Below are 16,922 nucleotides of genomic sequence, written 5' to 3'. Positions count from 1 at the left end.
GGACAGGGACATGGGATTCTAACATAATGGCTCTAGTAATCTCAAGAAGGGTTCGGTTTTTTCGTTCAGCTATCCCGTTTTGTGGAGGAGTATCCGGACAGGTAGTCTGGTGAATGAGGCCATGATCAGAAATAAATTGTTTCATATCTAAGTTTATGTATTCTCCTCCGTTATCAGATCGAAGAATTTGAGGTTGGGCAGCAAATTGTGTACAGATCATGTTGTAGAAATTTATAAACACATCATATACTTTAGATTTATTTTTTGGAAAATAAACCCAACTCATACGGGTGCAATCATCCACAAACAAAACAAAATAGGAATATTTATAAAAGGCAAATTCAGGTGCAGGACCCCAGACATCAGAATGAATTAAGGTAAATGGCTTACAAACATGAGTTGAACTGGGAGAATAAGAGTGTTTATGACTTTTTGCAAGTACACATGCTTCACAATCCAAAACAAAATCAATGTCCTTAAAAGAGGGAAATAATCGTTTAAGATAACTTAAAGACGGATGACCTAGTCGTCGGTGCCACATCCAGATCTGATATTCCGGCGACCCTTGAGCAAGCAAAGTGTTACCCTGTAGAGTCACCTCGTTCACATAGTATAGACCTCCTCGTTCAATACCACGACCAATGATCCGCCCCGTCTGAGCATCCTGTACAATACAATCAGAGGAAGTCATTAGAATTGTACAGTTTAGTTCCTTGGTTAATTGACTAACAGATAAAAGTTTGTGGGTAAGACTTGGAATTAAAAGACAATTTTTTAAATGGATTTCCGATGTAATATCCACATCTCCGGCTTGAGTAATTGGAATAAACTCCCCATTTGCAGTTTGAATCTTAGTACGGGTAGTTGATGTGGAGGAGAGAAAATCGGATGGGTCGTATGACATAGTGTCCGTGGCCCCACAGTCAAAAATCCAATTGGACTTATTGCACATGAGACCCACACTTTGTTTTTCCTTGGGTTTTTTGTATAATTGGGCTTCTGATTTTTTGGGCTTTTGATTAACGAGGGTAAAGGGTCTGTTTTTTTAGGGCCTCTTGTTTTCCCTCACTTTCATTTCTAGAGGACGGATCCTCTAGAATTTTCTCTCTTCTTCTTCCCGTCGCTTCCTCTGTCTCCATCCATGGTTCACCGGAAATTTTGGTGAACCCATCTTTGCCACTCGTACCTGTTCGCCTGTCGGTAACGCTGGTCGATGAAGCCTCGCCGGTACCTGTTCGCCTGTTGGTGACAGTGGTTGACGAAGCCTCGCTGGTCGGTTCTCCTTCTCCGATGGCGGCGTTAGCCTTACCGCCGGTCTTTGTTACCTTGGTGTTGGCTTTACGCTGTCTCAGGTCTTCCCACCATTCTGGGTAGCCGATGAGCTTAAAGTATCCTTCCTTGGTGTGTTTGGTTCCTCCGCAGTGGCTACATTTGAGGTGAGTTTTGTCCTCTCGCCGGAATGATGAATCTGACCGGCTAAATGAAGAACCTGACTGGCATTGAGTGACAAGACCACTTTCGATCTCTGAGGGACCTCGTTCCAATGATGAGTTGCCGGTCATTATGCAACGACGAACAATTTCTCGTCTGATGGTGGCATATGCGGCATCAATGGTTGGAAGGGGATCTAAATTTAGGATGTCTCGCTTTTCTTTGTCAAGTGAATCATTTACACCAGCCAGAAACTGGTACAGCCTTTGTCGTTGTATAAATGAGTTGAAAAGTGTGATGTCTTCTGCGCATTTCATTGGGTTCGGCATTCGTCTATCGATTTCTTTCCAGAGTGTATTCAATTTGCTGAAATACACCTCTATCGTGTCTATCCCTTGTTTCATAGAGGTTGCCTTTGTGTTCAGATCATAGATCTGCAATTCATCTCTGCCGCTACTGAGTAGAGTTTCGATGCCTTTCCATAAATCTCGGGCAGTTTTGTAGTCCAAGAATTGATTCACGAGGTCTCCGTCAATATTCTCGATGATCCATGAAATGACCATCGAATCTTTTTGAGCCCATTGCTGGTATTCTGGATCATCTGGTGAAATGGGGTTGACGATGATGTGATTGAGTCTTCCCCGGCCACCAATTGCTATCTGCATCAGTTTACACCATTTGGTGTAGTTGGTGAAGTTCAATTTTTCCGCGACTCGCACTATTTGTGAAGTCCCTGGTTCGATGTTGGTTGAATTTTTGTTGAGTGTTTGGAACATTTGAAACAGTTGCTGCATATGTTCCATAGAAATAAGCTAGTTTGGATTTTCCGGTGGGTTTTCCGATGGGTCTTCCATTTCGGTAGATCCCGGTAGATGATGAGTACGAAAAATCATCGAAGATCGACCTTATGGCTCTAATACCATGTTAAAATACGTAAAATAAAGAGAATAGTTTTTTGGTTAATTTTCTGTATATTGCTCTTGTGAAATAACTATTACATTTATACAGGTAAGATGGAAAGAAATACGGAACCAGATAAGGAAAATAATTGTACCGAATATATTACTAACATAATTAGTCTATTTTGTTCCTATAATTATTTTGCTAAATATGGATATTTTCTACAAAAACAACATCTCTGCTTGTCACAACCTTCTTTGTCATTGGATTGAAAAACTTGTACGCCTTCGATGCCTCGCTAACACCAAGAAAAACACATTTCTCACCTCTATCATCAAGTTTTTTACTTTTTTCTTCTGGTACATGTAGATAAGCAATGCACCCAAATATTTTGAAGTGGTCTACAACCGGTTTCCTTCCACTCCAAGCTTCCTCAGGTGTCACATCTCGAAGAGCAAAAGTGGGACTTCTGTTTAAAATGTGGATGCTCCAATTCACTGCTTTTGGCCAAAATTCCTTTGGGACTCTTCCTCGAGCCATCAAATTACGAACCATGTTGAGAATTGTTCTATTTTTCCTCTCCGCCACACCGTTTTGTTGCGGTGTATATGTTGTTGTGAGCTCTTTTCGAATGACACAAGTCTCACAAAATTCAACAAAGGCCTTAGAGCAATATTCTCCTCCACAATCTGTCCAAAGGTTCATAATGGTCCTTCCGGTCTGATTCTCCACACATTCTTTGAAGCTTTTAAATACATTAAAAGCCTCTGACTTTTCTTGCAGAATATACACCCAAGTCTTTCCTGAAATAATCGTCAATAAAGGTAATAAAATACTTTTTTATCTCCATTAGAAATCAGATTTATTGGTCCACAAATATCCGAGTGTACCAGCTCCAACACCTCCTTGGCTCTCCATGACTTACTTTTGGAAAACTGAGAACGATGTTGTTTGCCAACAAACTTGGGAGGGGACAATGATTTGGGGAAGCCCAGTCACCATACTCTTCCTTTGAAGGATCTTTGCCACACCATGAAGCGTTTTTCACTTCCGTCATAAAGAAGATTGAACATTTTCAATCTTCAAAGGGAAAAACATGTTTCAACTCATCTTCACAATAGCAATAACACCTTTAGTAGGATCAGAAATTTCACATGAATCATTTTGTAAAGTGATGGCATATCCTTTTTCTGACAGTTGACCAGCACTCAACAGATTGCTTTTCAAACAAGAACATAGAATACATTAGATATGATTTCCACACACCCCTTCTTTGTTCTAAAATTGATATATTACCCTTTCCCATCACATTCACTGTTGTGAGATCACCAAAACTAACTATCGACGGGAAGCTTTCATTCAAATAAGAAAAAGAAGACTTACTTCCATTCATGTGGTTACTGCAGTCGGTATCCACGTACCAAACAACTTGCTCCTCAGTCTCGCTTTCCGCATGAACTGCCATTAACAAGGTTTCTCGTTCCTTGTTCTTGGCAAAATTTGATTTTTCTTCTTGTTTATTAGGCAGCCTAGTATAACATTCAGAATGATAATGACCAAATTTATGACAACGATAACATTCCACCTCGAATTTATCGAAATCCCGTCCTCTGCCTTTTTTGTGGTCATCGTTGGCTCTAAAGTTCCTGTTGCCATCTTCGTTGCCTCCATCTCTATTTCCTCGATCTCCTCTCCCTCTTCCTCTTCTTCTTGCTCTACCTCTACCCCTTCCTCAAGGATTCGAAGAAATATAAGTAGAAGCCTTCAAAGTTGCGGTTTATTTTCTGCTCATGCACCAACAGGGAACTTTGCAATTCGTCAAGAGGAAAAGTATCGATGTCTTTTGACTCCTCAATGGAGAAAACGACATAATCATACTTCAGTGTCAAAGAGCGCAATATCTTCTCAACAATTTTGACGTCTTTCATCTCTTCGCCATGGAATCGCATTTTGTTGCTGATCTCCATTGTTCTCGCGTAGTAACTCATTACGGGCTCTCCTTCGTTCATCTGCAAAGTCTCAAAATCCCTTCTCAAGGCTTGAAGTTGTGCACGTTTCACTCTAGCAGAGCCTAGATATTTTTTCTTCATAGAATATCAAATATTCTTAGAAGTTCCTTTGCAAAGAATAGTTTCTAGGATTGAACGATCCATAGCCTGAAAGAAATAATTCTTCGTTTTCAAATCTTTCAGTTTTCTTGCTTCGAACTATGCCTTTTAAGCATTCGATAAAGTTTCACCTTCGCCGGAGCGCCAATGACCATCAAAGTGTGGAATAGCTGCTTACACAAAATTATTTTAAGATGCCATGAGTTACACTAAAAGAAGAAGAGAGTTTTAGTTGCTGCAATTTTGATTATTTTTTATCTTTTTTTCATGTCAAGATCTTTCTCGCTCTGATACCACTGATAGAAAACAAAACAAAAAAATCTGGAAGTAGAAGTTGACAGAGAAGATAAAGAGGCTGAACAAGCAAAGGAATTTTTATTGATTTGATGTCATTAATTGTTGCGATGCAGCCTTTGTTTTATAAGAAAAAACATACCAAAGTTAAGCTAAAATCAAGGAACTAACTCACAAGATTTTATCCTAAACTAGATAACACCCACGATTTAATTTACTCCCTAAAGACTAGGACAAAACAAAAAAGAATTTATTTCTAACATTATCACCCTTTGAAGAGCACCTATTTGATGATTTCGCCTCAACAAATTGTTGGATAATAGATTCAACATCTGGTTTACAATATGTGAATAGTATACCTAATTGCAATAATAGCTATCTCAATTCCACACATAATAGAAAATCTTATTGCTTTCTTACACAATTTTTTTTATTTTTTTTGCATTTTGGAGAACGCAATCTCTTCATAACACTTATATTATATGAACTTCCTTTCAAATTCTTTTGTTCATGTGAGAACTCTTTGATGCCATGATTATCTCAATAAGATATATATATATATATAGATTTTTTGTTGAATGAATGTGTAAATATCGAATTAAAGTGAGAACAGACGACAAAAAATATTTATACAAGCGAAAACAAAAAATTATTATGACATAAATGCACAAGTTACTATACTTAATGACCAATGTATTATACATTAATATGTACTTCAGGATCATATACATTGCACATGAAAGATGTTAAAAGAGAACGTTTGATTCATATAATATTATAAAGATTTTATTAAATTCTTATTTATATCACATAAAAGTGTACATATTCAAATTTTTAATCAATATCATAGATTTATAAATTGAAAAAATGAATTAATTTTTGATATAATATTAAAACGAAGAAATAAATATAATTAAAAATATCAAAAAAAAAATAAAAAAGCATTCCACAAATTAATTTACAACATATAAATTTCACCTTTAAAACAATGAAGTATAAGAGATACATTGATAAATATGTACACATGACAGATACATTATGGTCTTGAATAAAATTAATTTTCTATTTTTACATTTCTTTTAAGAAGTAAATTTTTTTAGTTTCTTCACAACAATAACAAAATATTTTTGCTTCCAATTGAAAGTTGTTGTTTTTTTAAAAAAAAATATTTGTTTTCTTCAAAATAAAGGTTTTTGTTCTCCTAATAGCATATCCAAAAAAACAACTCTTGTTTTATTATGGCATTATTTTTGGGAGGCAAATTTTTCTTTGAAAAAATCAACATATTTGGCCAATCAGTAGAATTACTTTTAAATAGAAGGAGAAACAATTATTCTGGTGTTAAAAAGAAGCTAAAAGTTTCTATTTCTTTAAAAAAGACTAGGAAATTATTTTTTCTAAACCAACGATCCTTATAATAAATATATTTTTACCAATATATTTTATATATTTATTTATTTATTTATTTTTGTGGTTAATTTTAGTATGTAGTGATTTAATTTGTTGAATGATTTTTAAATTTATTTTGCTTGATATTTTCAAGTATACTTAAATTATTAAGTTCATATTTAATTTTTTTTAATCTATGTTAATCTGCACTTATTAATTTATGAAAATCCTAAACTTAACTAAAATTTTATTAATAATATTAAAAATAATTTCTCTCTATAAAACAATCTTAGCATTAAAATTTGCATCGAACTTGTCTTTTGCATAATTTGACCTCACAAATACCTTTTAAAATGTTCTGCAAAAGATAATTTGCTTATCAAAAATACTTTTTAAATAATTAGTTAAACACAGATTGCTATTTTTCAAAAGCTCTTTTTTTAAAATTAAAATAAAATCATTTTAAACAGCAATTTCAAACACACTCTAATTATGTGAAATGTAAAAAGCTATTTTAATGAAATAAATAAGGAAGATATGAAGTCAACATTTTAACTAATTGAATAATATTGTTGAAAATGCAAACCAATGCTATTAACATAATATTTAAGAACGCAAAGGAGAAGTGAGAATTATTTACAAAGAGTATAAGGAAGATACAAATGTTATACTAACAATAACGATAAATAGCAACATGCCCACGGTAAATCAATCAAAATAATTTATATTTGACGAGCATTAATTATTCTATTTAATGTAACCATTAAATATAACATATTCATTTCATATTATGGTATAACTTCTATAATTCTATTTTCACAAAAAAAAAAAAAAAAAGCCTTTTGAAATTCTATGCTTACATTATTTAATTCCCTTTGAATTTCTGTTGTTCTTGTGCATGCTGTATGAATTTCAATTCATGAGGTTTCTGAAGTTGAATGAAGTAATAAATGAGTATCTTATCATAGACTTATAATATGATAGAAGATTTTGGAGAACCTGATGACTTCTATTCATGTACACAAGTTCCTTTTATTGAATTTTATATCTCAATTGTTGATAGTGTGAATTTATATTTAAACTATTACACAATAATTAGCGAAACACACCTACATGTTGACTGGAACAAATATTTTTCCATAAAAGCTTCTAGGCGTGTTTGTCCATTAAATCCTCATCCACCTACATATATAACAATTGTATTTACTGGCACATTAATTTTTTAAATTGTTTTTTTAAAAACTCTAAATTCTCCTCTTTCAAGTCGGGGATAATGATGTCATGATAGAGATGAGACACAATTAAGAAGGTGGACAAAAAGATGATGGATGTCAATATTGTAAATAAATCAATTTATATGGAGATAATTTTAACATTTAACTTAACTTTTAATCTAATACTAATTTACTTAGATTTGTCATGCTGAATTTTTTTTCACATGGAGTATCACATGAAAAACCTTTTAAACAAAAGAGTGTAAACTCATCATCAGAAATTGGTAAAAATATGCTTCACTAAATAATTATTCGTAATAATTTTTTTTTTAGTACATAAATTATTTAGAAAGAGTAAAACAATCAGTCAATTATTGGGTGGACAAATTGGTCTTCAACTTTTTAAACTTTGCAGCCCACATTTTGAATAAATTTGATTGATATGAGAAGATATATAAAAATTATAGACATAGATATGATGCATATTTAATTAATTGGGTATTGATTTAGTATATATATATATATATATATATATATATATATATATATATATATATATATATATATATATATATATATATATATATATATATATAATATCATTAAAAGTGAAAATCATCATCTTAGTAATAAAAATCAAAATCATAAAATAGATTTCTAAATTATTATTAAAAAAACTAAATCATTATTGTGTTATTTATTTATTTATTTATATATTTATAAAAAGGTGTTCGGGCCAATTTTGTAATACCTGAATTTGCAAAATGAAGAAAAAAAACTATAGCACTGAAGTCTGATTTTAGGGGTCTCATCTACGAACTGTAAAAGCTTCTACATGTCGTGGATGACAGCCATAGGAAAAGGGAAAATATTTTTTTTAAAAAAAGCAAATCTTTGAATCCTTTTTACGGTTCACCATGATGGTCATGTCATCCTATGTACGAGTCTAGATAGGCCTCGCAGGTGAGTCCCAACCTTAGTAAAAATTTAAGGGTCAAAGTTAATTCTGCGGACCCTAAAAGATCTACAAATTGTAGAACTATTCCATCAAAATATAGGTGAAATCATGATCCTAGTACTTAGTATACGATTGACTAGTACGAACCGTAGAAAAATCTACGTCCCGTAGGTTGAGTCGACAATTATTTTTAAAGGCTTTTGGGTGTTTTCCCTAATTGTTTTAAGTCAAACTATGTACTTCTACCCTAAGCTCTAGTATATAGTTTCAAGGCCCAACTTTACCCTTTTCTATCCGTTCTCCTAAACTTTCCTAAACAACTCCCCAAATTCTCTCGAGTCTAAGAAAGAAGGAGAATAACTAGGGTTCATTGAGGTCTTCAATTCTCTATCATTTTTGTCTTAAAGGATCAAGTTATGTGGGTATTAATCCATGGAGTCCTTTCCTCCATGGGTCCCCAAGGTTTTCAAATTCTCCCTTCAATCTCAATTGATTCAAGTTAGGATTTCAATTCAATGTCATGTGTTTCATTCGATTATGATATATTATTGTTGATTAAGTCTTCTTATGCATGATTCCATGTTAATTCATGATGTTTAGTTGAAATTATGTTGATCCATGCATGATTCATGATTTTTTATCAAGAACTCATGATGAAGGTTATGAACTATGAGTTGTGAATCTAAATCTATGAAGATATGTATACTTTTATAAAGTTATTATAAATGATTTAATGATGCTTTTAAAGGGAAGTAAATGCTATTTTGAAAAGTTTTCTCACATGTTATTATGATCATGATTGTGAAAGATATTTTTCACAAAAGGATTAATGAGTTTTTCATCCATCTTGAATTATGTTTAAGGATCTATTCTACGTTTTGATCTTGAAAAATGTGAAATGGTATTGGCAATTGACTTTCGAATGTTAAATTGATAATTGACTTTTACCTATTTCGTTGAGATTTATACCAAGCATAGAGAGAGCTTTGAAGTGGAACTCAAATGGGATAGTTCATAATAGCAACCTCGAGTCCCAAATTGTGTGCTCCAACATAGTGTCTTAAATGACCTAATTAAAGGATTCACTTTAGAAAATGGTGATATATACAGATTCTACCTTTGAAACAAGATCCCCCTTCTTTCGGTATGAGGGATATATCAAATTTCATGATATAGCTTTCATGGTCTTATTGTTGGTTAAACTAAAATCCCACAAATGACTATGTTTTTTAATCTTTCCTTGTGTTCTTTATGTTAATATATTTGGCTATGTTTTATCATCTTCATGTCATATCTTCTCTAAAAGCTTTTAAATGTTTCATTGTGGTCATACCTACACTTTAAAGTCTTTTATGTTATCATGCCTATGCTCATGTATATTGTCTTCTACTTAGCACATTTCATGTACTAATACATACTTATGCCTACCTTATCTCATGAATGTAGGGTCCGAAGTTCCTGTTTCGCACTCATGCTAGACATCTATTGGGTACTTCATGTGATTAGTGAGTGATGTCAGGTCAAAAATATACATTTTAGTCATTATTTGTTTCACATTTAATATTTTTATTCCCTAAATAATGTACTTTATTTGTAGGATTAAATTGATATAAAGTTAAAGAAGTTTGGAGCTAAAATGAATTAAAGAAGGAAAATTGAAGAAGAAAATCAAGCAGACAACTTAATGGATTAAATTTAATATAAATCTATACATATAGAATAGGAGAGGAGATGGCGCCTACGTGTCATCACAAAAAAAAGCATCATTTTAAAATAAAAATATGATTGTAAATTTTTAAAAAATAAAATAATAAAATTGTATTTAAAAAAATGCATGTGTGTTAGTAGTTACTTATTATTTAAAAATTAGTGACATCAGTTAAATAAAAAATATAATAATATTTTAAAATAGTTTTTAAAAAAATGAACTAAAAGAACATTAAAAACTGCAAACCTCGAAAAAAAATGGAAAACACGGTAAAAAAATGAAATTAAACTGTCAAAATAACAATATAATAATAATAAGAATAAGAATAATAATAATAATAATAATAATAATTAAAAATAGTTTTAAAAAATAAAATTAAAAGCTGAAAACCTACAAAAGAAAAATTGTAAAACACGGTAAAAAATAAATATTACATTAATAATATATTAATATTAATAATAATACTATATTTAATTCACACAAAAAATTTAAATAAGCAGTTTTTAAACTTCCTAGGAGTATTACATTCCCACTTATATTCAAACTCTAAAAACTAATTAAAAAATATTAATTTTTAATTAATAAATAAATAAAATAGAAATTCAAAACTGTTTCAAAAAGTAAGTGACTGTTATAAAGTATTTGTATTATAGTAAATGTCTATCATGTGGAGTCCTTTTTAGGATATGATTAAAGAGTCCTCCTACTTAGGGACCAAGTTAGATTTCTCCTATAAATAGAGTGTTCCTCTTCATTGTAAATTAATTCATCAAGAGAAATAACAAGTCTTCTCTTCTTTTCTCTCTAGTTTCTTCTTCTTATTCTATAGTTTTATAACACGTTATAAGCACGAGACTCTAATTTCTCAAAAGTGAAGATTAGATTTGAAGAATTAATAAAGGTATTATTTATTCTTTTGTTTTTAATTTTAATGGTCAATCTTACAAAACTAGAGTTAACTGCCCTTCAAAGTTCGAGCAGGAACTACCTCTCATGGGTGTTGGATGCTGAAATCCACCTTGATGCAATGGATCTTGGAGACACCATAAAAGAAGAAAATAAGGCATCAAATCAAAACTGTGCACGAGCAATGATATTCTTGCTTCATCATCTTGACGAGATTCTGAAAATCGAATATCTGACAATTAAGGATCCACTTGTTTTGTGGATAAACCTAAAAGAAAGATTTGACCACTTGAAGATGGTCATATATCCAAAGGCACGATATGATTGGATCCATCTAAGGCTACAAGACTTTAAGTCTATACATGAGTATAATTCTGTCATGTTCAGAATCACTTCTCAATTGAAATTATGTGGAGAAACGGTTAGTGAGATTGATATGATGGAAAAGACATTCTCCACTTTCCATGCCTCGAATGTGCTCTTGCAGCAACAATATCGAGAGAAAGGTTTCAAAAAGTATTCTGAACTAATTTCTCATCTTCTTGTGGCCGAGCAAAATAATGATTTATTATTGAACAATCATGAGAATCGACCTACTGAATCTGAACCACTTCCTGAAGTGAATGAGGCGTACGCCCACCATGCTAGGCGTGGAAAAGGTCGCGGTCCTAATCGTGGATGTGGACGTGGCCGTGGTCGTGATTATGGTCAAGAACGTAATTCTATTCCTGGCATTAATCATTCATCAAATAAAAAGGAAAAAAGAAAGGATGAGAACATGAAGCAACTAGGGAAGGTTGTTTTCGATGTAGTGGAAGAGGTCATTATGCACATGATTGTTGTACTCCCAAACACTTGGTTGAGCTTTATCAAGAATCACTAAAGAAGAAATAGAAAAATCCTGAGGCAAATTTTATCGCTGAAAATCAAGTTGACATTACGCACTTGGATGTAGCAGATTTCTTCGCACATCCAGAAGGAAAAATAGATCACTTGATTGGTGATGGTTCTGTGAACATGGAAGACTGATATTTTTTTTGTAGTATTTAATAATAAATTTCATGTAATGATAGTTGTTTGCATGAGTATCAGTATTTTAAATTAGTTTAGTAGTCCATTAGCTTGTTCCTTAATTCTTAATAAAATAATATTATATTTTTCATTGATTTATTTATATGATTCTAATATGATAGAGTTAGTCAATTACTAAACTTTATCACGTGTTTGTATTATATTAGGTCTTTAAGTTGGTCTAATGTTAAAAACATAAATTCTGATATTAACTAGGATTTATCATGTGTTTGTATTATATTAGGTCTTTAATTTGATCTAATGTTAAAAACATGTAGCCTGTTATTAACTAGGACTAAATAATGATTTTATTTTATTTTCCTAACAACTCGTTTTTGACTTAGAGGAAACAATAAATTAAGGCTTAATTTCTAATATTTAATTATTAATTTATTCCTTTGAATATATTGTACCCTTTTGACAACACTAATATATAATATATATTTATTTTGTGTATGTCATTTCATGTGAAGATATGGATAATTCTAAGAACATATTATCGAAATATGAAGATATTTGTTTGATTGATTCTGGTACAACACATACGATATTCAAAAATAAGAAATATTTTTCTCATTTAAGTATTGGTAAAATAAATGTTACTACAATTTTTTGTAGGACTAATATGATTGAGGGTTTCGGAAGAGCCATTGTAATTTTGCCCAAAGGAACTAAACTCATCATTAATAATGCTATGTTTTCTCCAAAATCTAAGAGAAACTTGTTGAGTTTTAAAGATATCCGTGAAAATGGTTATCATATCCAATCAATGGATGAAATAAATCTTGAATATCTTGGTGTCACCAAGAATGTCTCTGGGCAGACATGTGTTATAGAAAAGTTCTCTGCCTTATCTTCTGCCTTGTATTGGACAAAAATTAGTGCAATTGAGGCACATTTTATAGTGAATAAGAAGTTTACTGATTCCAATACATTTGTACTTTGGCATGATCGTCTAGGACATCCTGGGTCAATAATGATGAGACGAATTATAGAAAATTCGAATGGACATCCACTAAAAGACCTAAAAGTTCTTTTAAATGGTGAATTTTCTTGTACTGTTTGTTATCAAGGCAAGTTAATTGTGAGACCATCACCAATGAAAGTTAAGATTGAGTCCCCTGCGTTCTTGGAACGTATACATGGGGATATTTGTGGACCTATTCACCCACCTAGTGGGTCATTTAGATATTTTATGGTTCTAATAGATGCTTCTTCTAGATGGTCTCATGTGTGCCTATTGTCATCTCGTAACTTGGCATTTGCAAAATTATTGGCACAAATAATAAGGTTAAGGGCACACTTTCCTGATAATCAGATTAAGTCCATTCGTTTTGATAATGCTGCTGAGTTTTCATCCCAATCATTTAATGATTATTTTTTAGCAATTGGGATAAAAGTTGAACACTCTGTTGCTCATGTTCATACTCAGAATGGTCTCGCAGAGTCAGTAATTAAACGTTTGTAATTAATAGCAAGACCAATGCTTATGAAAACTAAGTTGCCCACTTCTGTGTGGGGAAATGCAATTTTGCATGCTGCAACACTTATTCGTCTCAGACCGACAGGTTATCATAAGGTTTCTCCATTGCAATTGGTTATGGGTCAAGAACCTAATATATCTCATCTAAGAATTTTTTGAAGTGTTGTACATGTGCCTGTGGCACCACCAAACCGCACTAAGATAGGCTCCAAAGAAGGTTAGGAATATATGTTGGGTTTGAGTCACCCTCCATTATTTGCTATCTTGAACCATTGACTGGAGACATGTTTACTGCTAGATTTGCAGATTGTCGGTTTGATGAGACAGTTTTTCCAAAATTAGGGGGACAGAATAATGAAATAAAAAGAGAAATTTTGTGGAAAAATTTATCATTGTCTCATCTTGATCCATATTATTCTACGTGCGAACAAGAAGTACAAAAGATTATTCATCTGCAGAAAATTGCAAACCAAATGTCAGACGCATTTACAGATTTGAAAAGGATTACTAAATCACATATTCCTGCAGAGAATGTCCCAATTCGAATTGATGTCCCTAAAGGACCATCCACTAGTGTCATAGCTAATGAGTCAAAAACACACCTAAATCGTGGTAGACCATTAGGGTCTAAGGATCAAAATCGTAGAAAAAGAAAGATTAAATGTCAAGATGACACTATGAAAGAATCTCATATGGAAGTTCAAAATTTGAATAAGTCTGATATTCATGAAAGAATCAATGAACTTGAAACTCAAGGAAATAATGAACTATCCATAAATTTAAGAGATGTTGAAACTAATATGAATCGATCAGAAATAGTGGTTGATTATGTCTTTGCATATAATGTTGCAACAAATATCATGCAATATAATGAGGATCATAAACCTCAATCTGTTATAGAATGTCGACAACGAATGATTGGCCAAAATGGCAAGATTCAATTCAATCGGAGTTGAATTCACTTGCCAAGCGTGAAGTTTTTGGACCTATCAAACACCTAATGGGATTAAACCTGTTGGTTACAAATGGATTTTTGTGCGAAAAAGAAATGAGAAAAATGAAATACAAAGGTATAAAGCACGCCTTGTGGCACAAGGATTTTCTCAAAGGTCTGGCGTCGACTATGAAGAGACATACTCACCCGTTATGGATGTAATAGCATTGCGTTATCTCATTAGTTTCACAGTCCATGAGCAAATTGAAATGCATTTGATGGATGTGGTTACAACCTACCTTTATGGATCACTTGATAATGAGATATACATGAAAATTTCTGAAGGATTTGCGATGCCTAAATCATGTAATTAAAAATCTCGAGAAATGTATTAAATTAAATTTCAAAGATCATTATATGGTTTGAAGCAATCTGGGCGCATGTGGTATAACCGTCTTAGTAAGTATTTAATTAAGGAAAGTTATACAAATGATGCAATTTGTCCATGTGTCTTTATAAAGAAAACAATATCAGAATTTGTTGTACTTGCTATTTATGTTGATGACATAAATCTTATTGGAACTCCAATAGAGATTCAAAATGCAATTGATTATTTAAAGAACGAATTTGAGATGAAAGATCTGGGAAGAACAAAATTATGTCTTGGTTTGCAAATTGAGCATTTGACAAATGGTATTTTTGTTCATCAATCTGCCTACACAGAAAAAGTGTTGAAAAGATTCTGTATGGATGAAGCGTATCCATTAAGTACTCCGATGGTTGTTCGTTCACTTGATGTGAATAAGGATCCATTCCGACCTCAAGAAAAGTATGAAGAAATTTTTGGTTCTGAAGTACCATATCTTAGTGCAATTGGTGCACTAATGTATCTTGCTAATACTACGAGGCCTGATATAGCTTTTGATGTTAACTTGTTAGCAAGGTATAGTTCTGCTCCTACTAGGAGACATTGGAATGGGATCAAACACATTTTGTGATATCTTAAAGGGACAACTGATATGGTCTTATTTTATTCTGTTAATTGTAGCCCAAATCTTGTTGGTTATGCTGATGCAGGATATTAATCTGATCCACACAAAGCTCGATCCCAAACAGGATATGTGTTTATATGTGGGGGGACTGCCATATCTTGGAGATCTACAAAGCATTCCATCGTAGCCACTTCATCTTATCATGCTGAAATAATAGCTATTCATGAAGCAAATAGAGAATGTGTATGGTTAAGGTCTATGATACATCTCATTCGAGAGAAATGTGGTTTGAAATGTGATAAAGTACCCACCACTTTATATGAAGATAATGCAACATGCATAGCATAACTTAAAGGAGGATTCATAAAAGGAGATAGGACAAAGAACATTTCACCGAAGTTTTTCTATACACATGAACTTCAAAAGAATAGTGATATAAATGTGCAACAGATTCGTTCAAGTGACAATGTGGATGATCTATTCACCAAGTCTCTACCAACTGCAACTTTCAAGAAGATGGTGCACAAGCTTGGAATGCGAAGATTCAAGTCTCTGGATTGATGTTCTCATTAGGGGAAGTTAATACGCGCTGTACTCTTTTTCCCTTACGAGATTTTGTCCCACTGGGTTTTCCTTGCAAGGTTTTTAATAAGGCAGCCTAGATGCGTATTAATAGATATGTGTACTCTTTTCCTTTACTAGAGTTTTTCTGTTCTTAAAGTTTTTTTAGGTAAGGTTTTTGACGAGGCACATCATCTATTAATTAGACACTCAGGGGGAGTGTTATAAAGTATTTGTATTATAGTGAATGTCTATCATGTGGAGTCCTTTTTAGGATATGATTAAAGAGTCCTCCTAGTTGGTGACCAAGTTAGATTTCTTATATAAATAGAGTGTTCATCTTCATTGTAAATTAATTCATCAAGAGAAATAACAAGTCTTCTCTTCTTTTCTCTCTAGTTTCTTCTTCTTATTCTATAGTTTTATAACAGTGACAATTTTTCTAAAACTAAAAGATATAAATCTAATAAAGTTCACATTCATCAAACTTTCCATATTTCTTGCCACTTCTATATATTGATTTTCTCTAAAACCAAAAACTTCATTAGATAAGTTCACAAAATAGATTATAAAAATTTTCCTCAATAAGGAGATTTTGATTCTTCTTTCTCCAAGATAATCATTGAATTAGGTAATTATTTTTTTAAATAAATTTTATATTTCGATTGCTTTCATATTATAATTTGATAACAACATAATTATGATGAGAGAATAGGAAGAAAATGTTGACACATCATGATACAATATCGACGTGATCTTTGAATTTTAAAATTTTCAAGTAGGTTGAAAGTTAAATTATGTTGATATCAAAGTGAATAGTTTTGTTTAAAAGAAAGTGCATCACAAGTTCTACCATTAATGTAATGATCGTTTTTGAAATGTTACCAAATGCATTGTTGGTGTTGAAGTTATCAAGCAGGATCATACCAGCGCAATTTGCAATACAATAATTAATTTAAGCATAATTATGACC

At 32.2% G+C, this 16,922-nt stretch overlaps 1 protein-coding gene and 1 long non-coding RNA gene across 2 annotated transcripts; one reads left to right on the top strand and one right to left on the bottom strand.

The window, feature by feature from the left end:
• Positions 1–3,432: 3,432 nt before the first annotated feature.
• Positions 3,433–4,421, bottom strand: LOC138337383 (uncharacterized). Its single transcript, XM_069287292.1, has 4 exons — positions 4,128–4,421; positions 3,917–4,062; positions 3,753–3,860; positions 3,433–3,550 (listed from the first exon to the last, which is right to left on the bottom strand). Exons 1-4 carry the CDS (start codon positions 4,419–4,421, stop codon positions 3,433–3,435), a joined length of 666 nt encoding a protein of 221 aa, XP_069143393.1.
• A 4,121-nt stretch (positions 4,422–8,542) lies between these two features.
• On the top strand, positions 8,543–12,078 carry LOC138337170 (uncharacterized). Its single transcript, XR_011210654.1, has 2 exons — positions 8,543–8,756; positions 9,741–12,078. It is a non-coding gene; the product is annotated as an uncharacterized lncRNA (long non-coding RNA).
• Positions 12,079–16,922: the final 4,844 nt, after the last annotated feature.

Source organism: Solanum lycopersicum, chromosome 7, assembly GCF_036512215.1.
Source record: "Solanum lycopersicum chromosome 7, SLM_r2.1".
NCBI classification, from domain to species: Eukaryota; Viridiplantae; Streptophyta; class Magnoliopsida; order Solanales; family Solanaceae; genus Solanum; species Solanum lycopersicum.
This window is presented reverse-complemented; position numbering and strand designations above follow the sequence as displayed.